At 39.8% G+C, this 26,388-nt stretch overlaps 2 protein-coding genes across 3 annotated transcripts; both read left to right on the plus strand.

Moving 5' to 3' along the window:
- Nucleotides 1–5: 5 nt before the first annotated feature.
- rnf41 (ring finger protein 41) lies at nt 6–5,547 on the plus strand. 2 transcript variants are annotated; one of them, XM_083919921.1, is made up of 7 exons: nt 6–110; nt 1,717–1,811; nt 1,915–2,030; nt 2,122–2,393; nt 2,620–2,755; nt 3,778–3,881; nt 3,992–5,547. In XM_083919921.1, the coding sequence occupies exons 3-7, from the start codon at nt 1,941–1,943 to the stop codon at nt 4,344–4,346; spliced, it is 957 nt and encodes a 318-aa protein (XP_083776047.1). In that variant the 5' UTR covers nt 6–110; nt 1,717–1,811; nt 1,915–1,940; the 3' UTR covers nt 4,347–5,547. The 2 variants fall into 2 exon arrangements, with proteins under 2 accessions (XP_083776047.1, XP_083776048.1); XM_083919922.1 differs by having other exon boundaries at nt 1,717–1,802.
- A 1,771-nt stretch (nt 5,548–7,318) lies between these two features.
- On the plus strand, nt 7,319–26,064 carry dgkaa (diacylglycerol kinase, alpha a). The gene is made up of 24 exons (XM_083919369.1): nt 7,319–7,347; nt 14,294–14,397; nt 14,748–14,824; nt 16,254–16,383; nt 16,564–16,638; nt 16,726–16,775; nt 16,946–17,020; nt 17,327–17,443; nt 18,498–18,615; nt 18,790–18,878; nt 18,970–19,089; nt 19,953–20,051; nt 20,214–20,300; nt 20,422–20,495; nt 20,579–20,653; nt 20,805–20,890; nt 20,996–21,085; nt 21,250–21,410; nt 21,499–21,563; nt 21,936–22,026; nt 22,133–22,319; nt 23,296–23,413; nt 23,627–23,687; nt 23,835–26,064. Exons 2-24 carry the CDS (start codon nt 14,322–14,324, stop codon nt 23,913–23,915), a joined length of 2,202 nt encoding a protein of 733 aa, XP_083775495.1. The 5' UTR covers nt 7,319–7,347; nt 14,294–14,321; the 3' UTR covers nt 23,916–26,064.
- The last annotated feature ends 324 nt before the right edge of the window (nt 26,065–26,388 follow it).

Raw genomic sequence — 26,388 nt, forward strand, 5'->3', positions numbered from 1 at the left:
GGTGTAGGATGTAGCAGCACAGGACGTGGCTAGCGAGCTACCAGTTACTGTAGGACGTCCGAAAAAATACATAAACCCCGTGATTAGGATCTGTTTCACTACATGTCCAAGTAAGTATATCAGTCCGTTATGATGTGTTCTTCCGACGTGGCTGGTTGTATGAGTCATTTGTGTGTGGGGTGTTCGCAGACCGAGATGTGTCTGGTTAGCTCCATGGCTAATATCCAGAGGAAACCAACGGTACCACAGGCGCTACTGGTGCTAATCTAAGTTAGCAACCGTTAGCCACGTTTAATTCATGGCCGATAGCATCTGGACTCAAGCATTTGGGCGTACATTCAAGATGACACCAGTTCCGCTCATTATAAACCCAAAGGCAGCGCGATTTAGTGTAATGTGTAACAGCGAAATCACATCATACACACTGTCTGTAAGGCATGCTGGGTGCGATGGGAGGAAAAAAGATCTGTAAATCGCCTCCAGAGTAGGGAGGACTAAACATGACTTAAGTCTCAATAAATAAATAATGTATAAATAAAATAATAAATAAATGCGTTACATTTATTTCTACATATTTGTTCACATACGTTGATTTATTTCTCTGTCCATATGTTACTGAGGTTGGATGTACCATTTATTTATGTAATGGTATTCATTTATTTCAGCATTTATTTATTTATTCCTGTATTTATTTATACATGTATTTATTTATTTTTTTATTTATTGAGACGTGAGTCATGTTTAATCCTCCATACTAGACCGGTGTCTGCTGCTTTCACTGGAATTAGGTCATCCACCAGCCACCTGGGACAACGGGGTGCTCTCATCAGATGTTGGAGCTCGGCTGGTGCAGTTTTTACATGATTGTTGAGGATCAAGGACATCTTTTTGGCTCTCAGATATATTTAAATATGGCTGTGTGCTCAAATTCATTGAGTCATTGGACCCTTGCAGCTTTTATTAATTTCAAGTCCCCCTCCTCACAAAAATATAATTTCCTGTTCCTCCCGTTGGGTGTTTTAGCCTCACTGTGCAGAATGATGTATGTGCAGAGTTTGACACCAGGAGGCTGTTTTCACATTTATCTGCTGAAAGTGGAAACATTCTCTGCGCTCTCTTAAATCTGATCTGAAGGGGCGGGCCTATGAGCATGATCTTTGACATTACAACTAGTGTGGAAGTCAATCCCAGGCCACTTTGCAACTTATACAGGTGGGATGTAGAAGCTTGAAGCTGCCAGTGTTCACACACTGAGAATGTGTGTGTAGTGAACTAACACAATATTCATATTCATAGGTACCTCTTTAATGAGGTAGAAGGAGTAGATGTCTTTTAAATGATTTTAATGTGGAAATGATCTTTTTTTTTAAGGAAAATTACATTTAAGACACACATTAATGTTCCAAGAAGACTATTTGTATATGTCGTCATACATGTCTGGAGGGGATCTTTAACATAATATATGTTAAATGACAATGTTCTTCACGTTTTTGCCTTTTGTGCAGTTACCCTAGTAAAGATGAGTAATGATGAGTAAGCTTGAAAATGACTGATCTCCCAGTCTTTAATATATGTCTCTAGATTAGCTGCATCTATTGTATTTTTCATGTGGGTTCAGATTATATAGTATAACTGAAATATAACCATTAGCAATCTAACAGAGTTTTGTGAACTTGTAAAGTGTGCATATCCACCCCTGTTTTGTTTTTTTTGTAGGGAGTGTCTGTGTGGAGGGAGTGGATTGCCAGATGTGACTGATCAGCTTTACATCAAGAGCTGAATGGAAGCATTTGAGGCCTTCTGTGAGTGAGGTGGGGTCAGAGTGTTTGTATATAGTAATATAATATTGTAAAATATCTACAGTCACACATTGATGTCTGAAAATCTAAAATGCTTGGTTGTGTGTTTGCTCAGGAGGTTGTGGATCCCAGTGATGTACCATGGGGTACGACATTACGAGGTTCCAAGGGGAGGTGGATGAAGACCTGCTGTGCCCTATATGTAGTGGAGTGCTCGAAGAACCGGTGCAGGCAAGTCCATGTCTGACAGATTACCAACCCTTAATCATATCAGTGTTTTTCAAATGTTTACATTTTTGAGGCTTGGTCTTCTCCTTTTCAGGCTCCACACTGTGAGCATGCCTTCTGCAACGCCTGTATAACACAGTGGTTCGCCCAGCAGCAGATATGTCCTGTTGACCGCACAGTTGTGACGCTAGCTCACCTCCGGCCTGTACCCCGCATCATGCGTAACATGCTGTCCAAGCTTCAGATCAGCTGTGACAATGCAGGGTTTGGTTGTACAGCCACACTGCGACTGGACCAGCTGCAGTCACACCTCAAGGACTGCGAGCACAACCCCAAAAGGCCTGTCAACTGCGATGAGGGATGTGGGTGAGTGGTTTTCATTTGGCAGAAAATGTACACTGCAGTCACCCTTTTGAACCAGTGTCCTGGTTCATAGCTTCGTCTAAGTCTCAACAGGTGTAGCTAATCAGGACGCAACAGTTGTTCAACCAAAATGAATCATAATTATCACCTATGAATGTTTGTGCTGTAATGGTAATGGTATTAAATGTTCTGTTCTCTCCCTGGTTATTCTTTACCCCCACTCTTGCAGGCTGGAAATGCCCAAAGATGAAGTGCCCAACCATAACTGCATCAAACACTTGCGGAGCGTCGTCCAGCAGCAACAGACAAAGATTTCAGAGCTGGAGAAAACTGTTGCAGAGCATAAACACCAGTTGGGGGAACAAGTAAGAACATTTGCCTATTAAATGATGTGCTAACCAAAAAAATACATTATGAGCCTTGTTCTGAAAAATATTGCTGTCTTTGGAGCAGGTTTAGAAATTGCCAGGAGCATATTCCTTTTCCATAACAACCTCTTTATAACACTTTACATATTTGGGAACAAACAAATGAGCCTATAATGGGTCCTATAAATAATTCAATGTGATATATCTTTGTATCACCGGATATTTCTGTTCTGTTTGATTAGTGTTAGCCCCTGTTTGTGTTCATATCTGTATAATTGGCACCATTGTTAAATGTAATCAAGTGTTTGAGATCTAATGTGTGGGTTTTCATTCAGACCTGAGACCTGAGCGTATTGTCACAAGACAGTTACATAAAGAAGAAGAATATTTATATACAATGATCACTTAACCCTATAAGGCACTGCTATAACAATAAATATTCATAATAGTGACACTGGAATCTGATGAAGCTGAAACGATTGAGGATTAGTGCAGCTTTTCGCTGCTGGACAAGTTAATTGGCCATTTTTAGATGCACCAATTAAAATCGTTTTTGTCCATTATTCGCCTTGTTGACTGCCATTGGCCTATGGGTAAATAAGATGACATTCACCAGTCGCCGTGATCGATGTTTATCGGTTTTGCCTGCCTCAATTTTGCCCTGGCTAAATGTTGTGTTAAAAGCTTGAAAAGGCCTTTTGAAGTAGTTTTTCATTGTGTAAGAATGGTTTATTAAAGGTTGTTTCTTAAATGTTTATGATTGAATTTGTTATAATGAAGGGATAAACAGTTCAGTTGTTTTAATAATGAAGATTTCTTTGTTTCCTTGGCACAAAAAGGGGAATAAAATAAACAACAACAAAAGCATCCGCTATCAGCCAAATCCTTGTTTTAAATATTGGCATCGGCTCAGAATTTCACAATCGTTGCCGCCCCTAACCGTTTCTAAATTCCTGTTTAGCTTTAGGAGATTTCGTGTTTTTAAGTCAGTCACTGAGTATCGTGCATTTAATTTCCAGAAACGGGACATACAGCTGCTAAAAGCCTACATGAGAGCAATCCGCAGCGCTAACCCTAACCTGCAGAACCTTGAGGAGAGCATCGAGTACAATGAGATCTTGGAGTAAGTGAAATTTCATCCTCTCTTCTGCTTGTGTTCTAAAATCAACTTAGTGAGGGAGCTACAGCTCGGTCCCTTATATTCCTGTGGTTTTCACTTCATATTATCTTCAGGTGGGTGAACTCAATGCAACCTGCCAGAGTGACACGCTGGGGCGGCATGATCTCCACTCCCGATGCTGTGCTCCAGGCTGTCATCAAACGCTCCCTCATCGACAGCGGCTGTCCTCTCTCGATTGTGAACGACCTGATCGAGAACGCCCACGAGCGTAACTGGCCGCAGGGACTGGCCACGCTCGAGACACGGCAGATGAACAGGCGCTACTACGAGAACTACGTTGCCAAGCGTATCCCTGGCAAGCAGGCAGTGGTGGTGATGGCCTGTGAGAATCAGCATATGGGGGAGGATATGATCCTGGAGCCCGGCCTGGTCATGATCTTCGCGCACGGAGTGGAGGAGATCTTATAACTTTACAGCTAACTGAGCTGATCCAGAGACAAGTGGGGACGTTTTTGCCTGGGGGGTTTGCTGTGATGAGTAGAGTTTTCCTCGTTGGAGTGAAACCTTAATAATTCCGGCTTATTTAAAATAAAATCTTATAAGAGGCTCACTCATAAGCTTGATACCTATGCCTTAAAGTAAGGACGAATATATTTTGAACCGGGCTAATTGAAACTTATTCTGACTGATATCTGAGATAAAAGGTGAGATGTGATGTTTACAAGGTTTATATTTGGTGCATTATGTGATCTGATGGTTCCATGTCCTAATATAGTAATAAGCTTGAACCCCCGTTTAATGCTCTCAGTTGTATAAATGCTTGTAAATACAAATACTATATTGAATTATAAATGTCATTCTCTTATTCCTCTCACTGTAATTAGATTGTGATTTTTTTGTTTTTGTTTATCTCAGTTCGGCTTGTGTTACTGTCAGCAGGGACGTTGACTCGGAAGATTTTTTTTGCGTGCTTGCTTTAGTGTTTAGTTTCCTGTGAATATTTCACAAGACATTGTGCTTCTGAGTTTAGATTGTCTAAACCTTCTGTGCCATTTGTTTTTATTTATTGTGTTGCCTTTTACACAAACATGCTTGAATATGTTACCATTTGATGTATGGAAATCTGCCTTTTTCGGTGCATTTGAAGTTCATTGCAGGAAGAAAATTGATTTTGTGTTTTCTTTGTGGCCTCAGTTGTAAATATGGACTGGATGTTGGGTCCATTTGAAGTGTTAAATTCTGAAGTTTAACATTTGGGCTTTAACTATGTATAATGAGTTTTATTTGACAAATCATAATGGTTCACTTGATATTTTAGACGATCCTTACGTCTTTTTCTGATGATTGAAACATAGACTTCGATCTTCTCATTCTTAGCAAGCATTTGTTCAATGACATGCCACTACAAGCCATAGCTTGGAGATTGTAAAAATATTTGTGAAGTCACTCAAATGGCTTTTGAGAGGTAACGTGTCACCATTTGTCATTTATTACTGTAATAAAAACAATACTTCAAACGTCCGGTATTAAAGCCCACAGAAGTGCAGTACACATAAGTTTGGATTGTGCCCTTGATTATTTTCCCGCTTAATGTTTTGTTTGTTTTGTGTCTGTTATGTACTGTGTTGTACAGACAAGAAAGTAATAAAAAATGTCAATCGCAACATTATGTACTTTCTCACTGGGATATTTAGCATTTGAATTAAGAAACAATGCAGTTCCTTTTTTTTACCACAGCATGTCATCAGAGATCTGCAGGGAGGTACATGTCTTAAGGGCACATCAGATGAATACATTGTCAAAACCTCAGCCTAGAGAAAATGATTTCTGCTTTTAATAAATGTGAAATGTTGTTGATCCAGGTGAAGAAAATGAAGAGGAAAGTTTAACCACAAATGTCAAGAGAGAGGAAGGTCTGACTGCCCTGACCTGACTCACGCTCTTCTCTGTCTAACCCAGACGCCCACATGTTTTCCATGTCTGTTATCCTCTCTTGCCAGCCTCGTCCTCATTGTGGAGTCCATAATCCCTCACTATTGTGGTCACTGGAATGTGAAATCATGTGCTTTACCAAATACTGTGGCTCTGTTATTGTCTGCACACATTATGTGATGGGCTTCGTTGCTGCAAGTCGTGCAGCGGCCCTCATTCTTACACGTACCTCACAATATGTAAAGGCATATGTTTCGATGACCTCAAAACATTTCCACAAGCAACACAATCATAGCACAGCACATATATGTAAGGCCTGGAGGAGGAAGTATTCAATACCACAATGTACAATACTTTTGGGATAATGCTAAGGTTCTTGGGTATTTTCATCTATAAGTATGTATAATATTTTATAAAAAGTGTTTAGTGGCATTAAATAGAAGTACTATAATATAAGTACCAATATAAGTACCTCAAATTTGTACTTGAGTCATAGACTGTACACAAAACTTGAGTGCACCGCCTGAGAGATCACCATGGAGATAACCAGTAAAAATCCTTGTTTCTGATTGGCTGCAGGTGACCGTTAAACTCGCCCTCAGTACACGGCGTTACCGTTTGACTCCTGTGACAAACCGCCAAAAACCGTTAGCGAAGTTAACTAACTGTTTATCCATTATCCGTGTTTATTTGTTGTGTTGTAATGTTGACTAACGTTAGCTCTAATCTCAACAATATAGTTACGATAACGAGGTGTCAAGATATGAGAAAACTAACGGTGTCCTCCGTCAAGTCTGGACAACTAGTTAAGCTAACTAGCTTTACGGTAACTCTACATTCCCAGAGCTCTAACAGTAAGATAGCATTATCTTTGTGAAGTTTATTTGTTTTTGTTAAAACAGGTTGTAGAAGGCTAATTTGTAGGATTTTTTATTGTAACGAAAAAGTATATATTATCCAATATATTACTAATATATGTTAGCTTGTGGCATATTAGCACAACATCATATAACCTAAGTAGCATACAGTTTTATGACAGATTTTGAAAGGTATAATGTCTTGTAGCTTTTATTGAGTACATTAAAGCAAACTTACATGCACCAAATGTACTTTGTAATGTTAATGAATGCTGCCACTGCAGTTATAGATTTGTTAATAGCATTTCTCAGAAAATACCTATAGCCTATATATTATTGCATTGATTTCCTGTAGTGTAATGAAGTACTGTTACAGAAGCTGCATCATTTTAATGAGCATTACTTTGCAACTTTGCAGATGAATGCACACCGGTGGAGCGCAGTGTGTGTTATTGGCTGGAAAAAGAGGGCGCAGAGCAGCCGAGGCGGTGCTTGACAGGAGGGATCCTTTCTCACTCAGTCTGTCTCTGCTCTGCATTAGTTCACTGCTTCCACTCCGCGCGCCCTGCTGCCTCCATTTAAAGTTAACGGCCACTTGTGAAAGCAGGATTTTTGATCGGTTATCGAACCGCACCACGACGACCTCAGTAAAGCAACAGCAGCGGAGTGGCGACAGAAAGGTAAACGACTCTCAGAAACAAAACAATAAGAGATCCGGACTCAGTGTATTGATTTAAGTTTCTGTGCAGCCCCGAACGCCTTTCAGCTGCAGATAGGCGACAAATAGGAGTGGATCATTTTAGCCTGTTGTTGTTGTCGTGCCGCTGTCAGGAATGTTAAATCCAAGAGGGTGCATGTGATTTTTTTTAAAGAGAGTTGATAGTCGTGTGGTAATGACAGAGTAATTCACCCAGCCCAACAACAGCCACTAGGGCTGCCTTCTTTTTAAAAACTCATACCTCAACATTTCAGTTCGCTTTACAGTGTGCCATGACTGTCAATGCCAGGCTGCTTAAAATACCTTTGGGAGACCCCTTCTGTCAATCTATTTCGAGAATTGAGCAATCCATCTGTCAGACTGCAGACCGTGAGCATTCGGGAGTATCTGAAGTACTTGCAGTGTCAGGTATGGAGGATAAAATCTTAATAAAATACATGCATACAGTAAATACATGTATAAATAAATATAGGAATACAGAAATGGGACCTCCTACCCCATTCACGTATGGACACAGAAATACATAAATGTTGCTAAACAAAAATGTAGAAATAAATGTAAAGCGTTTATTTTTTATTTTATTTATACATTTATTTAATATTTTATTTATATATTCATGCCCTTATTTATTCATTTATTTCAACATTTATTTATGTATTCCTGTATTTTTTATTTATGAATTTATTTATGTATGTATTTATACATTATGCATTTATTGAGACTTAAGTTATGTTTAGTTCTCCAAAGTCATGTCTGATGATACCTTGGTGTAAAGGACTCCACTATATGTTTAATTTAAACTTGCCAGTGCATGCTACGACTTAATATATCACCAATGCATTGAGTAAGCATGTTTATGCTGTTATTGCCCCATATATTATTTGAGTGACACCCATCTGAGATTATGTTTGTTGCAGGATATGTTGCTATTCCATTGGGGACAGTGAAACTTTAAAAGACCTCAGAGGGTTTTCACTGTTTTTGTCCTTTGTGGGAAACGAAATCCTCCACAGTGTGAAGTAGATGGTGGGCGTCGGTGGGCACTGTCACTGCTGTGTGGTCATTGTTTACTCAAAGCTTTCCTTTCACTGTCACTTGACTGGAAATGGTGAATGTGGCTTTCAGCTCTCATGTTAACTGCTAAAACTAAACATACAGGAAAATGTTGATATTTTGTCATGTCAGTGTTTTACACCATGTTGCTTGAACTTTCAGTTTCAAGGCCGCTTTATTTCCAGGTGAGCATTTTTACTTGTCAAAGTGTGTGTTCATTATGGTTACGAGTCAGTTGTATTCATCTGATTCTAGCTACAAGAGAGTGTTCAGTCACAGACAATCAATACTGTTGTCAGGTCAGTTGTCCCATTGTTAATGTTTACATCAGGGGCTAGAGGCTATAAATTAACTAGAAGCCAATTTTGTGATCTATGGTTTAGTTTATAAATGTTAGCTGTTGTTATATGGCGTAGATGGCGTGATCAGAGAACTGGCATGAATACCTTTTGCTTACAGTCGATTTCACTTCTCTAAATACAGTAACTGTATCTTCCATTTAGCCTTCACTTCCTTCATTACGGTATATCATCCTCTCTTGTCCACCTCAATCCTGTATTAATGACTATGATTTTATCTCCTTTTGCTTCCATAAATAAAGGGTCAAGTAGGTACTCAATTGTCACATCATAGAAAGGATTAGAAAGTGCAGCTGAAGTCTCAAATACAGTCACTTACAACATCACTTATTAGGCTCATCCGTTTATATCTCAAAAATAGTTCACATGAGGAGTTATAATCAAACATATTTTAGGCCCCAGATCCCTGGTTTACTGACATGATAGTGGAAAATACTACGTGATTGCCTTTCAGATTGAATAATTGGAGGATTTGACATTTAATGTTGTTTCGTTTTCAGTTGTGGACTGATCTGTGGGCGAACCAGGCGAGACTCCCTGATACATGCAAACACTGACACCATAAAAGCAATGTGGCTGCTGTATGACAGCAGGCACTCTCAGAAGTCTGGGCAGGTTAGAGTTTGGCTTTTTTTGCTCTGAATGCAGCATGATGTTCTACAAGGCTGCCTCCACAAAAAAAAAAAAACGATTATATAAGTCACATTCAAGTCTGAACTTGTATGTGAGTGATGGGCAGTCCTTACTTTGAAGCTGGGGAGAGAGCCTCGCCTACATTTCCAAGAAATCTGTGATTCATTCTGTGGTGAATGTCTTTTTTGTCCCTTTGTGTTTTTGTCTTTTAAAAATTCATGTTTATTGTGTTAAACTTCTCCAGTGTTTCTACTAACTGGAGTCTGCTGTAGTTTGCATACTACTACATTCTTCAAGTATTATCATGCAGTAGTAGACAAGGGGAAACCCTGTTTTGCTTTGCTTTAGCAGGGCATGCTCAATACTTTTGACCCTGCTCTTTGCAATCTTTAATTGATAAATCGTACACCAGGTAGATCCGTATTTTTATCCAGGACCATTTTCCAGTACACAGTACAGAAAAATGTACTATACTGAAATAAAGTGAATATGTAAAACAACCAGGGGAAATAGTGGTTGCAGGCTGTAGCTCTAGGTTTGTATGAGTCCAATATTACTGCTGGTTTAAAACTTCTGACTCTGCCTGAAAAGTGACCCCCTGAGCAAACAGTCCATTTATAGTAAGGGAGTTTTCCCGTGTCCATGCAATGAGTCACAGTAGCATCTGCATGTAGAATGCAATTTCGAACGTTGCCTCTGGTTTTCAAGGCCAAACGATTGTCATAGCGTGGGAGGAGGTGAAGCTGCAGGGGGAAGACCCACAGCTACTGACTGGGCTCCCCTTCCCTGAACTGACTGCTTCCCTCTCTGCCCCCCCCCCCCCCCCTCCTACCTGTTAGTCACCCGAGGCAGTGGTCTGACGGAGAGCAGCTGATGGAGGGAAACACTTTCCATAGCAACCAAGCATGTCCATCCCTCCCCTTCTGTTAACCTGATGTAATCTGTGCACCCTTCAATGAAGAGAACTGTTGTAGTTTCAGGAGGAACACGAATGCCCAAGATTAGATGTAGACTTCGCTCTCTGTTCAAAGAACAGTGTTTTCCAACCACAGAATGACGGATACAATGGCTTGCACCCTGCAAGTGTTGCAAAACAGCAGATTTCCTTGACACAAGGTGTGGGCGTTATGACAGCTTGCACAAATATTGGCCTGCATGGAAAAAGGTCATCCCTAAGTGTACCTTAAAATGATTCTTGTTAAATGAGTGCTTTATGGTTGTTGACAGTTTTACATCAAGACATTAAGTGACCATAATTAAACTCAAGGCATGTGGGGAGGAAAATGCCAACTGAACTGTCCACTTTAATTCTCCAATTATTTCACTTTGTGACATTTTATAAAGCAATTGCTTTTGTATTTTTCAGTTGAGTGGTCAGAAGTAAAGGCCAGTGTCAGGCTCCACACAGATGGTTTTTCAGAGTTTTTTTTGTTTTTTTGGGGGGGGGTCTTTCACATGCTATTGCTACTAGAAGAACCACTTTTACATTTAAATTGGTCTTTACTTGAAGAAGCACTGGTGGCCCCGCGTAGAGCCAGGAGGCTGAAACTCTTGTGCTGTGCTGCACCATTTATTCTGTACTGATTATACGGAGCGACATTTTGTTCCATCAGAATTATACTTAGAATCAAAGTAAATCACGCAGAGTGATGGCTATGTGACTCCAGTTAGCTTACATTTATATCTTTCCCAGGTTTACACAGCAGAGTCTCTACAGCATAAATGTTTCTATGAAGAAACATAAACAGTTCCCTCATAAAGCGGTGTCTCCTTATTGAGAGCCAGCCCAGGAGCAGTCAGTCACACCGTCTGTATTGAGTCTTAACAAGCTTCTGACATTCCTCAAACCACCTGAAATATTTATACTTGTTCCAGTAAGCTCATTTAGATGGTGCCACTGTTTTCAAAACTCCATCCTGTGTTTGAGAGGGGAGACAACTGGCTCTCTGCATACATTACACTATTCATCTTTAAGTGTAGATGATGCCTCTTCCTGTGCTCCATGTTCAGACTGCGGTCCTGATTCCCATTCTGCATCGTGCATGAAAATCATTATCTATTCAGGAAGTGGGGAATCAGATTACCCAGATTGGCTTGAGATGTTGCTGAACCAGACAATAATGATGATGATGCTCCTTACTTTGGAAGGAGGCGAAAAAACATGATGATGCAGCTGACAACATCACACTCTTCTGTAAAGTATAAAAACAGGAAAGGAAAAACAACACCCAGGAGTTATCTAAAGTAAGAGGTGCACTTTATGACTATTTTTAGTTTATTTATATGACTGTTTGAAGATTGAGTTAGGAGCATATTTTTAGAATAAAGAGTTTCAGGCTGTAATCAGGTGATTGGTAGCAGATGGCTGTTCATGATTCCTTCATGTGTCACTTTGCTGTTGATACAGACCTGGCCCATCTGATCAGCTGCATAAACACAACTGCTAGGCAACGTTGCTGACCTTTTGAGGGAATTAAGTGAGGACAGTGTGAACCTTTCAGAGTCCAAAGAGCGCAAATGGATACAAATCACATGTACACAGCGGGTGCTATTTCAGATTATTTCATTTCTTTTTCTCAGTACGTTCTTTGTCTTTTAAGTACTCTGATTTTCTGTTAAGTGCAGGCGGCCGTCACTGATACCTGCGCTGGCTGCACTTTAATGTGTGACAACACCTGCGCACGACACTGTGAACAACGCATTTGCAGTTAGGTCCTATTCATCAGACTGGACTGAAAACCACAACACAATCTTTTATCATGCTTCCGTTTTGTATAGTTGATGATAGAATGGTCTCTGATATCAGACATGAGATCAGATTTACAGTGGCCTATGTGTGTATTTAACTCTTAAAACTGTTACGCTAGGTTAAGTATATTTATCATATATTTTAAATTCTTTCCCCTTTATTTTAGTTTATTCCTTTGGAAAATTAAGTTGGAAATGGTTCTGGATATTTGGTTTTAAGCCAACTGAATTATACCAATGTTTGTTTATTTTTATTTTAACTTCCTTAGATACACGTGGTTGCTACTGACCATTTTCTAAAGCATGCTGCAGAGTTTCTCAATCCTGAATTTGCCTTTCCTACTTTATGTTTCAGCCCTCTTTTGCCATTCATTTCCATACCGTATTAAAATCAATCAGCAGGCCATTAAAACAACCTTGAGTTGTTCACTCCCAACAGGGTAGTGTAAGAACTGAATATATTGTTTTAAAAGGTCCATTATTATTGCATGGTGATGGAGGTGAGGTGCATATTCATTTAGAAAGTCTCCACTGCATTGCCTAATGATAATGATAATGGTAATGTAATTTAGATAGATAGATTGAGAGAACTCACTCCCAGTGATTAATTGTGATGGATTACACAATTTAGTTTTTTCAAGCATGAATTGCAAAGTATTATGCTGTTATGTAAAGTATTATGTATCTATATATTGTGCAAAATCACTGCTGTGGTCTACTGTAGAGAAGAGTGATAACGTCAGTAAACTGACTCATCAATGTCTGTTGTATCTATGTAAAGTTAAAGTGAAGTTTGCTAATTTTAGCCACCATAAGTTACTATTTTATTTATAAGAATATTACATCGTCTTGCTTTTACACAAATATGAGCTCTTAAATGCCAAGAAAAAATGCATCGGTGCATCAGAAAAGCATTAGTGCTATTTCTTGGTGCTTATTGTGACCTAGCTGCCTGGAAAGGTTACATTTTCATGGCTAATAATGTGCTGATGATCATTCTATACATCGATCTATTTTTATAGTTCTTTTTGCAACATTTTACAGCAGCATCACGCAGAATGTCAGGATGGCAATTTTCTTCCCTCCATTAGTTACTTCTCTTTATTAAATGACTAATGGATACACATTTGTCTGTTGTTTTTCCTGTCATTAGGGGAATCTCCTTCCATTATGTTTTACCGCATGATGAAAATATTTACGAGCCCACCAAATGTTCATCCAGACTTCTTGCTTCTGACTTCAGAACAACATGCAAGGCCATGCGATTACGAGCTCCTTTTCTGTGTCGGATTCAAATTTCATGCTCGCTTTAAGCCTTGTGTGACATTTAATTTTCTTCTTTTTGTTTGGAGGGGAGGTCCCCTGACAAGCCAGTTTGTTTTTTCTGAACATCTCTTCAATATTTTATTGTTTATTTCTGCATTTCAACACTTCATTGTACTTTTTTGTGCTAAACTAAACCAAATCCTTTCTATAGCTGGTATTTTATAAATCAGATATGCGCCAGTGAGTATATGGAAAGAGATTTTGGGTGCAGAGAATCCCTAGAGTCAAAGTATCATGGGTACCTTTAGCCTGACATAATTTCTAGCAGACTTTTAGCCCAGTTTTTAGTGGCTTGTCACATGTTACTGGTAGTGAGAGATTTACAATACATACACGATATAGACGTGAGTGCATAAAATTGTTCATGCTTGGCAGTGAAGTTGCATTTCAGAGCATAAAAGGAAATAACTGTATCCACACACATACACACATATTGAGGAAAGACTGTTGGTTTATGATGGACCACAGTGATGGGTGTATTGGTGTGGTTAGGCATAAAGAACTAGACACGTTTTTCGATTGTGACATTTTTACAGGGTTGACTGCAGATATTCTGCGCTGGTACATGTTCTATGGCAGTTACTGCCTTGCTTCTGCTTCACTCAAACCTTGGATGTTGAGTGTGAATCTCCCTACAATCTACAATGATGGAGGTTTACAGAGTGAGATGGAAGATGCTATCTTTTGCTTGCAGCCATGCTTTCATGTTTTACAAAGAGGCAGGCTACTGTGCACCCACCTTTTCTTTTCTCTATGTCTATGTCTCACTGTTTCCCTTGTTATGCACAGGCAGGCAGCTAGTGCAGAAGCAGGCAACATGTCCACCCCCACAAACCCAGAGGTGAAGGAACTGAACCCTGTCGACTTTATCCAGCTACAGCAGTACATTGAATGTGAGTATAGACAAGCAGGCGAGCAGGCAGCTTTCTCAGCGCTCAACGCCACCCCCCCTCCACTTCCACTTCCACCCACACACACTCATTTACACTCGCTCATGGTGTCTAATATCTAGAGGGAGGTTGCAGTCTGCCATAAAGCATGCACATCTTTTGTTTTTTTCCCCAGATACATCCATATGCATTGTGTAATCATATGCGTATATTTCGGACATATGGATTGAAAATGGTTACAGTAGATTAGTAGATTGGATAGAGAAATATGTGAAAAATCAACATTTGAGCGCTACCCTCACATATAGAAGTACATGTGTATCCCTGTGTGACCCGTGTGTCTTTGCTCCCAGACTGCAGCTTGAAGGTGAAGGACGTCCTGAGGGAATTTGATGCAGATGGCAGTCTGGCCCGGCACAGACATGGAGAGGTGAGGGGACGGTGTGTCCTGCTGTATACCATCAGGTCCAAAACTCACTCCAAGTTATGTCATCTATGAGGCGCATAATAGAACTGAACGAAATAGCTCTCAGCAGAGCAAATTAATGAAAAACGAGCATTTGATTTATTTATACTGAGTGGTTACTAATATTTCTGCGTTTATTAATTAAATTCAAACCCATCGATCATGTTGACTAAGCTGTCCAAGAGAAATATCTTCAGTGCATTCAAGCGAGGTTGCAAATGTAAATTACCTCCTTGGTTTTGCCCACGCAGCAAGGCCGTGCTGAGCAGTGTGCTGGCTGCACCCAAGCAGTGTAAGCTCAAATGTGATTGAAAAAGATCTTTCCAATACTGTAGTGTCAGTGGGGGACACTGCCAACTAATTTGTGCAGGAAGCAAATGCAGTAATTTATGATAGATAATTGGTCTACATACAGTTTAGATGATTTGAAGGATATGGGTTTTTTTATGGGTGAAACTTAAATACTACCATAAAGTACAGGTAATGGCTTTTAAAACACAGACCAGCAGTTAGTGGTAAATGGAGTTTTTAGAATTACGATGCTGTTTCCTTGGTCTCACTCCTTTTTCTTTCTTTTGTTTTGTGATATGGCTGCCTTGCAGTGATATTATTTATTACTGGGGCAGCTCTGCAGGGTATCAACCAGGGAAATGGAATAACGTCAACAAGAATTGGGTTTGTGGTTCCACCAACTATCGAGGGACTATTGCTTGTTAGCCCTGCAGCATATTATCCTGTAGATACCAGGCCAAACAGATGGACTGAAATCTTGATTCAGGAGCTTGTTTTTTGTTTTTTTTGGTCATTGTCACGTGAAAACCCTGCAATCACTCCAACTTTGAGGACAGGATTAAATGTTTCTGAGAAACATCTTTAGCTTTTGAAAGCCTTTCAATCCCCACTGGACTCTCTAAACGACACTTCAGATACAAGATTTTCACACAGTTGATGTTATCTTCCCTTATTTTAAGAAGAGGTGAATTTGAAAAATGCAGAAGTTAACACACGCGCACACACACACACACACACACACACACACACACACACACACACACACACACACACAATCAATAAATCCTTGGGTCTTTAAAATATCAGAAAATATTTAAAAATGTCCATCCCAGTATCCCAAGTCAAGAGAGATGTCTTTATATGTCTTGTTTTGTCAGCGCATAACTCAAAGATATTCAGTTTAATACGACGTGAAAACGGAGAACTGCAGAATGTTCGTAGGTGAGAGGCTGCAAGCAGCATTTTCTGCCAGTTTTGCACATCAAATTACGTAATAGTTGCAATTACAATGTTTTTATGTTGCTTGATAGGTAGACCAATCTTGCAGCTCTATTTCCTGTTACATTTCACAAAAAGACTGTTCATTCACTTTTTCCCCCAGTGCATCAATGAGGAAGGCTTTCGTCTATTCCTGAAGACTTATTTAGAAGTGGAGGACTTCCCTGTGGATCTCTGCCAACGACTCTTCCGCTCCTTCCAAAACTCTGAACCCACCCAGGAAGACACTGCCAGTGAGATTATACACCATGTATTAACTCACTGCGTCTATGCTTGTTTGCAGCATACCCTTATCAATTTACGCCATGGCCTATTTGGCATACATTCATTTATCACCACATGCCTGTGAGATTCTGTTTGTGCAGTTATGGTAACCCGAGTATTCACAGCCATCCCTCTTTCTCCTCCTGTAGAGGAGGTCTATCTGAAGGATGTTTCCTGTTACTTCTCTCTGCTGGAAGATGGCCAGCCCAGGGACAAGCTGGAGTGTGAGTCTTTTGTTTCTTTTATGCCAAAAATAAATTGAGTGATGACTTGGTCCAGCACTTCCACTTTCATTTCCCCTGTCTTTTTAGTTGCTTTCAAGCTCTATGACAGAGACGGCAACGGAGTCCTCGACAGCTCTGTAAGTTGTTGAGAAAATCTTTTAGGTGGGATTGTTAAGATCAGTTTAAACAGTCTGACTTAGTTGTGGATCCTATTGATTCAATTCATGGTTGTATCACCATTTAATTTAATGTACTGTACCATCCCAGCCACAGTACTAAAACAAGTCTTTTGTTGTTTTTCAAACAGGAAGTGGATAGGATTATTGCTCAAATGATGCATGCTGCAGATTACCTCGGATGGGATGTGTCAGAGCTGAGGCCGGTAGGTTCCAGAGTGCTCTACTCTGAAACGTAAACATCCTTCCAACACATGAAAGACTGTAAATACTGTACTTTGAACCTGTGACGATATAGTAAATGTAAGTAAAGATAGACACGTTTGTACAAGATACCTTTTACATCATTGCACACAACATATGGCATTTGCTAGAGTTGGTAAAATGATAAGTTTCTCTGCACCAATAAAATCAATAAATTCCCTCACATGATTACTTTCAGAAAACATATGGTCTTTTTTAAGTAATAGAGGTCTGTGTGCTGATTGGATAATCACATGTAATTGCATCAGGTTCTGAAGGACATGATGACAGCAATTGATGCTGACAGCAGTGGCACGGTGTCTCTGGAGGAGTGGGTGGAGGGAGGCATGAACAACGTTCCCTTGCTGGTCTTGTTGGGTCTGAAGGTACTTTAAAAGTGGCATGTTTCTCTTTTCATTAAGTGTTGACATTAACAACCTAAGTCAGATATATTTCATTTTTTACAGCAGGTGGTTAAACCTTCTTTTACTGCTCTTGTGAAAGCTTGGCTTTGCGTGCCTCTCCCCTGTCCTTTGCCTCCTCCCCGTTTATAAGGGCCATTTTTGCTGACTCAGTGTTACAGGGTGTGGTAATGTCATCTCCTCTCATGCAGGCTCATCAGAGTGCTTTAGTGTTTTCCATTTACTCTGCAAAATCTGTGCCTACATTTATTGAAGTACTTGCATAAAATAGCAACCTTAAGGCACCACATTTTACTGAAGAAATTAATCATTTTAATATTGGGTGTATAAATAAAAATGGACAGATCAGGTCAGTTTTGTGTTAAGGGTTTTGTTTAATGTGTTGCCAGGATTGTAAAACCCACTTACTGCGTGTCTGCCCGCTCACTGCGGCAGTCGAAAGCCAAGGACTGGACTCTGCCACTGGGTTTGGCCGCTACAACAATGCCAGGGACTTCCCCTCAAGCTATTTCTAGCCACCAATGGACATTTGAAGCCTGGGGTGCATGAATTCAGCCCCCTCACAGTTGCTATGTGCTTTTTCACAGCCCGCCTGCTATGCCTCATGCAGTAAGTGATAGGCTGATGCATAATGTCGGGGAAATGCATTTCAGTTTGTAATCTGGATAAGAGCGCTGGTCGCTCTATAAACAGATTTAAAGCAACCTTATAATCTTGTGTTGAGAATTTTAGATTATATAGTGTTGATTTGAATATCCATGGTGCTATGCTGTATGTCATGAGATGTAGAGTCACTACAAACTGCATAAACAGCAATCTCATTAAGGCAAGGTTAGTCATGGGTGGGTGTGAAAAACAGATGTGAAAGGCAGGCCTGGCCCACAGTGTTTTTTTGAAAGGGTTTGTGTAATTTGATCGAATGTTTAACAAAGGAATCAAATAGCACCGTATAAAAGATCTTAAACTATGATGTTCTTCTCTTTCTTGCTTCTTCAATGATTGCTCCTTCAACAACCAGATGACCCAGAAGGATGGGCAGCACCTTTGGAGGATGAAACATTTCAACAAACCTGTTTACTGCAACGTGTGCCAGAGCATGCTGCTGGGTCTGAGGAAACAAGGACTGTGCTGCACCTGTGAGTAAATGAACCCACCAGAAGAGGGCAGCGCTGCAGTGAAATCTTTCACAAAAACAAATGTTGAAATTGAGAAGGGCAGGATCCTTTTAAGATGAATACTCATCTGTCAGCCGTAAATCTCTATTAATGTAAACATCATATGACAGCTGGGATATGTGTCCTGTTGTGCAGGCTGCAAGTACACAGTCCACGGACGCTGTGCTAACAGGAACCCAGCCCCCTGCACCAGGACGTATGTGAAGTCAAAGAAAGAAACAGGGGTATGCCAGCGTCTCTATATAAGTAAATGATATGTTACCCTGTGTCTGAGTACTCTTATGTGAACATTAAAACATTCATCCCACATTTCAGGTTCCAGCGCACGACTGGGTGAGTGGGAACTGTGACTCTAAGAAGTGTGAAAAATGCCAGAAGAAGATCAAGAGCTATCAAGGCTTAACGGGCAAACACTGTGTGTGGTGCCACACGATGGTGAGGACGTGACTGATTTTCAGTAGTATATAATATACGTTTTTCATGAACACGTTGGACTTAATTGTTATGAGCACAGAAGGAGAAGCAGTCAGCAGGTTCCATTTGAAATCATTGATTCTCTTTTCTCTTCAGTCAGTGAAAGGTAGGGCTGGAAAATATGGCCAGAACCTTCAATCCCGACATAGACATTTCTTATTTCAATAACAATATCAAAATACAGCATGTAAAGCCTATTTTTGTATACTAATAATTACTACTAACAATACTTTGTGAATTTAGTACGTACCAAATGAAACGTTTTGAGTGTTTTCTAATTTTATTAAGAACTTTAGTGCAAAATATAAACTCAAAATATTTCACATCAGCCATCGCAGACTTCAGTCGGACGTAATGTGGCGTGTTCACTGTCATCACTTCAAGCTTGCAAGGTCGCTGATAGATGGGCCTCTTAATGTAGGCGCTAGCTGCTGCAGAACTTGCCTGTTATTTTTCAGCCATATGTACGGTATATTTGGCATTACACTGCAGATTTATAGGATGCTGCAATAATAAAATGCATCTTGATGACCTACATATTTCTATACCATGATATGGTTGAATATTATTTCAGGCCTACATGATTCATGTGAGTCACGTCCGTATTGCAATTAACTGTGTGTAATCGAATCATCAATCATAAGTCTGCTGAAAGTCTGCTTGAGGCCCCTTGTGGACTGCATAAATTGTTGATTTGGACAGCCCTCAGCACTCACAGGCTCAACAGGAACACAGCCGCAGTGAAGAGAAAGAACTCAGGACATTCAGCTTGTCAGCAGCCCAATTAGGAGTTTATGTGATGTGTCATTGTTTATGTTTTACAGCGTCATGATGAATGTGCGGACCAGGAGCCAACAGTGTGTACCTGTGGGCCCCTCCGAGACCATATTCTTCCTCCATGGGCAATATACCCTGTTGTGAAGGTACAGAGTTATCCTCGGGCACATGTACAGTACAAACACTGTCACACCAACGCAGAACATAACATCAGCCCAGAGCTGTTTCTTGTGTGTTTCTCACCTGTGTGGCACAGTGTGTGTTTTCTCTGGTTTATTCAATCGCTGCCTTTGTTTTGATCCCTGAAGGAGAGACCAAACAATGTAAAGAATGGCTGCTCAGGCTCAACGGATGACAGCGAGCTCAATACTACTCCTGATGGACAAGTGCTTCAGGTATTATTCTCCCCAATGGAGCCTTTAGTCAATACTGAATATTTACAATGAGAAAGCTAAATTTGTATTTGGCTGTGTATACAATGAAATCAAACTATAACGTTTGTTTAAAATTCAACAGATCAGCCCTGTGCCAAACACCCATCCTCTTCTCGTGTTTGTCAACCCTAAAAGTGGTGGCAAGCAAGGAGAAAGGTGAGTCCAAAAAATAATGCGTTCATAAAGAAAATAAATGTTTAATACATGTATGTTGTTTAGCCTGGTGTTATGTATTTCAGAGTCCTGCATAAATTTCAGTATCTACTGAATCCACGGCAGGTAAACAACCTTTCGAATGGTGGACCTGGACCAGGGTAAGTAAAAACAGAAATGTTCAGCACGAAATGCAGATTATTGGAGACAGATTATTTTAAAGATAGATATATCATTATTAGAGTACTTCACACCACATTGTCCTGAATACTTGAATCTATGCTGCTGTAGTTCCCATCACCTTTCTTTCAGACTGAGTTTCTTCAGAAATCTGCAGGATTACAGGATCTTAGTGTGCGGGGGAGACGGCACAGTTGGCTGGATTCTAGACGCAATAGGTGAGAATGATGGATCACTATGAAAGGAAGCCCGTTAGTTTCCGGGCCATGAGCTTCTGGTAAAGATCATTGTGACGCACTTCCTTTTTCTTTTCTTGCTGTCAGATAAAGCCAATCTGGTCGTGCGGCCACCCGTCGCTGTGCTTCCTCTGGGCACAGGAAATGACCTTGCGCGATGTCTGCGTTGGGGAGGAGGTGAGAAATTAAAGAGTTGGAGGGTTTTCTTATTATGCCAATAATGAAACGGCTTTCTGCAAACGCTCTGTTGCTGAGTGTTTCTTTGAATGTGATTCATTAAAAGTGCATTATTCTGTATTTGTTTATTCATGTTGCTATTTGTATGTGTTTTCTTTTTGAAGGATATGATGGTGAGGATCTGAGTCGTATTCTTAAAGACATTGAGGGGAGCTCTCAAGTGCTGATGGACCGCTGGAGTGTGCAGGTCATCACAGATGAGAATCAGGAGAAGGGCGACCCAGTGCCCTATGAAATCATCAACAACTACTTCTCTATTGGAGTTGTGAGTTTCTCAGATATATGTCACTCAAGAGGAAGTGTTGAATTTGGTTTAGTTGTGTGTTTGGATCATTGCTGTGTTGTGTTTACAGGATGCCTCCATTGCCCACCGGTTTCACACAATGAGGGAGAAACATCCCCAGAAATTTAACAGCAGGTACTTATTCAACTCTTTGGTGAAATATATTCAGTTTCAGGAACAGCACACAAACAGCAATATCCCACTCAGTAATAGCACACAACACCGTTTTAAAATCCTACCTCTAACAGACGTACCATTCAACAGAAAAGCAGACCTGGGGAACAGTTTACTTTTGTCGTCAATTTTCCTTCTCCTGTTTGCAAAACCCGATTTATTCAAAACTGGAAAAAAAATGAATGCAGGTGGCGACAGCCGATGTCTGGTGCAGTAAGCATTGCAACTTGACTCCCTCCTGTAAAGACCTGAGTGTGATAAAAGGAGAAAATGTCACGAAACAAAACGAAATATAACTTAAACCTGAAAAAAAAAACATTTTTATGACTGCAGAATGAAGAACAAGCTGTGGTATTTTGAGTTTGCCACTTCAGAAACTATCTCTGCTTCCTGCAAGAAACTGAACGAAAGTCTAACAATCGAGGTAAGAAGGTTCAGTTCAGCTCTCTCCGCTTTACACATTTGGATTTTGTCTTTGAAACAAGCTGTGTGTGTAGTGTAAGTAATGCTTTACATTGTTTCTTTTGTAGTGCTCTGGTACTCCGCTGGATCTCAGCGGTCTGTCTCTAGAAGGGGTGGCTGTCCTAAACATTCCCAGCATGCACGGTGGCTCCAACCTATGGGGTGAGACCAAAAAAGGGGACATTAAAGGACTGACAAGTCAGGAAGAGCCTGAGGTCATCGTCGACCCAGATATCCTGAAAGTGACCTCCCAAGGTATTTTGTCCTTGTTAAATTCATATTCTTTATCTGTTTCTCTACGCTACATGAAGCTTTTCTTTTTACTCTTTCAGCTCTGTTTTGCTTTTACAGCCACAAACTCCACTCTGATTAAACCTGTTTCCAGCCACAGCTGTTTTAGAAGAAAGTCTCTGATAAACCCACTGCACCTGTCCAGTACAAAGATAGAGTCAATACTGTAGTTACGTTTATCAGGACCCCAAATAAACGAGTTTCTCTTTGTCTGCTGGGTGTGTTAACAAGCAACTGTTTGCCAAAACGCTTGACTTGAACTTAATAAGGTGGTTGTGTTTTCTGCTTGATCTGCTGCTCTCAAGTGTTTAAAAAGAATCAATGCATTTAGCTTTAAGAATGCAGTAAATAAAACTGAATCCCATGTGATGAAACCACTGGTCTGACTTGATGTATTGATTTCATGCTGCCCTGGCGTTTAAACCTGCATCAACTGATTTTCCTTGACACTTGAGGGCAGCAGAAACAAGCTCTTAACGCAACATTGACCATTGGCAAAGAGTTACATGTCATTAGTATTCATTTGGAGTCATGTTTGTGTCAAACAATACACTCTTACCGTAGGTCTGATTTTGGTCTTTGCCAACTCCTGAGGGACATATCTGTATCTTTAGCTCCTAAATGCTTCATTATGTTCACCAGCTAGCCTTTGGTTTTCTGCTTCCCCCATTTGATCCATTGTTAATACGTAAATATTGATCATATGTGCACTTTGATTTGTTACAAATGTAGTTTCAGTACTATCATAAATGTATCCAGTGATGTATATATGTAATGGGTCCAGTTTATGCACAACATGATTTTGTTACTTTATTTAATCCCCACTCTGATGTGTCCTGATGCAGAATAAGTATGATGACTGATATTCGGGCTTGTCTCAGACAGAGCGATGTTTGTCTCAATGCACTGGATGTTCAGTGTGTCCCTGTGTTCTTGTCAGATCTCAGTGACCGTCGATTAGAGGTGGTTGGCCTTGAAGGAGCCATGGAGATGGGACAGATATACACTGGTCTGAAGAGTGCTGTGAGGCTCGCAAAATCATCACAGATCACCATCAGGTGAGAAACAGCCTCACAGACACGTTCTGACTTGTCATGCTTTAAGCTCTGAGCCTCGACAATGGCTTATCGTTGACTTTGATCACCAGCTGGGGATGATCCTCACGTTCTTTACAAAGAAGTAATTATGTATGCTGGCTTTCCTTTTGGTATTTTAATAACACATTAACACCATTGATTTTTTTATCTGATCCCTCTCTGCCTTACCCCCAGGACGAAGAAAGCATTACCGATGCAGATAGACGGAGAGCCGTGGATGCAGCCTCCCTGCACGGTAAATAAGACACTAACACGGTTATTTATTAATCAATTGAATATTAAAACTAATTTCTCTAATAGCAATACAATTCATATAAATGATTTTGACTTGAGTACAATGTAATTTACCGGACCTTTTTTTGTTTTTATATTTCCTTTTCAGATTCACATTACACACAAGAATCAAGCCAGTATGTTGATGGCTCCTCAGGCAAAATCATCTGGTTTTTTCACCTACAAATAAAACTGCTCAGAAGCAGCCACATGCACTCGTTAACTGTAAATAGAAGACTGACACTTTTTTTAAAAATAGAAAATTTGAATGTGTATGTTGTAGAATAATTGCATCGTAACAGTCAGAAGTAGTATAACTGCATCACTGTAACACATAACCAAAGCATGGCACTGTATGAATACAACCGTGGTAAATTATGTTTGCATCGTGGTGAAAGGATTTTCACCAAATGTACTCAGTGTTCTTATCAATACTCCGCTCTCTCGCTGCCTCTGTCTCAATGCTTCATAGTTAGTGGAAATGCTTCTCTGTGGGAATATAAGATAATGTTTAAAGTAAAGCGAATATCACGCCAAAAGAAGTATACTCGGCTTCATGTGCCTTTAATATCTGTCTGCTTTGGTGGAAGACTTACAGAGCTCTGTGTAGACGTGCACTTCGGACATATGCCATGTAGTATTGCTGTTTTCGTTGTGGCTATGAAGAGGCTGAGAAAGCCAGATATATGTTCTTGTCAATTGGGAACCAAAAGCGAAGGTGAGATGATGCTGAAAGGGTATTTCATACATTTCAGAAGATACTTGAAAGTGTTTTGGGGAACAGTAACAGGACAACCATTGCCAAAAGGACTGCATGCTGATCCGCTGTAGCAGTTAGCCTACTTTACTGTTCCTGTGTGTGTGTGTCTGTGTGTATGTGTGTATGTGTGTGTCTGTATGTGTCTTCACTTCTAATTTATAAATTGAGACAAGTTGGATTTGAAATTATGGGTTCGTACCAGTTTAAATCTATGTAGTTCTTATTTAAATGCTTAGTCAGTCATATCATTTCTATATATCTGGAAGACGTTTATGTAAAATGCCTGAAATAGCACACTGTGTAAAGATTTTAATAAATCATCTGGACTTCAGTGTTTGGTATATTTCATTCATTATGTGGGAGATTATTTCTTCTACCAAGAGGGGGCGTCATCCACTTTTCAGTCTTTGCAACATGACCTGCTTAACTGACTCAAGACGTAACTCCTCATTCTACAACTTAATCTCTTTGTTGCCAAAGCGGGAATCTGCTGAGAATACAGATGAGTAATATTACCCCTTAATTTTTAATGAAAGGTTGGTCTGCCAGCAATTTATGTTGCCTTCAAATGCTGTTGGACAAATCATGACTGCCATAGTGCATGTTTGGAAACTTTGCCAACAACTGCTTGTCCGAGTGATTTATCCAAATACCAGCCCCCAAATTAAATAATGAGGTCACATATGTGCCTTACAAAGTTACAACATCTATTCTTAGCTGGTTTAAATATGTTGACACTTTAAAGAGCATCTTATGTTTTAAGACATATGAATATGCTTTAAGTAAAATTCTACTTTTTGTTTTTCCACCAAAATACTACTTACAAATTATTAAAATGGATGCAACACCACGTCTTTTGAATTCCACAGTTTTTCGTTGTTAGACACAAGGTTTCCTAATTCACTGAGAAGTCTATTGTCAGTGTCTGTGTCCAGGACGTTACAAACTTCCATTTGTGTGCATGAACTCATAAAAATCCCACAGGTCACTTGCTCCAGTACGAAATGACCAGTGTATTAGTGTATACACAAATATTCACTGAACTAGCACAAGGTAATTATGGCCTTTCTGTTTTGATATAAATATTTATTTGATTATTTTCAAGATCAATTGTTGTAAATGTCAAAAAATAATGAAAAAGTTACTGCACAATGTTTTTAATATCAAAGTGACGTCTTCATACGTCTCGTTTTGTCTGAGCAAAGCCCCAAAATATTCCATAGTTTAGTTTCAGTTTTATTGATCAGTAGGTAAACACAGGGTCAACATTTTAATGATATGTCTTTGACAAGAGAATGGCAATAAGTGTAACAAAGATAAAATGACAATACTAAAGTAAAAGGGCATCAATAAAGCATTAAGATAAAGGGGCGGCTGTGGCTCAGAGGCAGAGGGGGTAAGACACTGAACCCCAAATTGCTCCCTGTGCTGCGCATGGATGTGTGAATGTGGTGTAAATGGTCAGATTACATGGTATGTAGATGTCCACTGCCATCAGTGTGAATGTCTGTGTGAATGGGTGAATGTGACAAGTTGTGTGAAAAGCACCTTGAGTAGTCAGAAGACTAGAAAGGAGCCATATGAGTACAAGTCCATTTACCATTTACCATAAAGTTACAATAAGTGGAGAGGTAAGATGAGATCACAGCTAAAATATAGCACATATATGGAAATAAGGATTGAGCAGTATATAAATATATATATATATATATATATATAAATTATACAAAACAGAGAAATGACATTTGATGATAAATGACATTTACATTGTATAAGGCCAGATGTTATGTTATATGCATCACATTATAATCATTCAATAACTTGGAGACCTTAAGGATTTATTTTATGTTTTCAACATTAAACAAGATGGTTTTATATTGTTTAAATTCATTAATAAAGTGAG

The sequence above is a fragment of the Echiichthys vipera genome (assembly GCF_963691815.1).
Source record: "Echiichthys vipera genome assembly, chromosome: 9".
In the NCBI taxonomy this organism is placed as follows: Eukaryota; Metazoa; Chordata; class Actinopteri; order Perciformes; family Trachinidae; genus Echiichthys; species Echiichthys vipera.

Bases quoted from the DNA above. Each gene is read 5' to 3' on its own strand.
- rnf41 (XM_083919921.1), top strand. From the start codon at position 1,941: ATGGGGTACGACATTACGAGGTTCCAAGGGGAGGTGGATGAAGACCTG. The intron at 2,031-2,121 runs GCAAGTCCATGT...TCTCCTTTTCAG, and splicing joins TGCTCGAAGAACCGGTGCAG to GCTCCACACTGTGAGCATGC. The intron at 2,394-2,619 runs GTGAGTGGTTTT...CCACTCTTGCAG, and splicing joins AACTGCGATGAGGGATGTGG to GCTGGAAATGCCCAAAGATG.
- dgkaa (XM_083919369.1), top strand. From the start codon at position 14,322: ATGTCCACCCCCACAAACCCAGAGGTGAAGGAACTGAACCCTGTCGAC. The intron at 14,825-16,253 runs GTGAGGGGACGG...TTTTTCCCCCAG, and splicing joins CCCGGCACAGACATGGAGAG to TGCATCAATGAGGAAGGCTT. The intron at 20,891-20,995 runs GTGAGAATGATG...TCTTGCTGTCAG, and splicing joins CTGGATTCTAGACGCAATAG to ATAAAGCCAATCTGGTCGTG.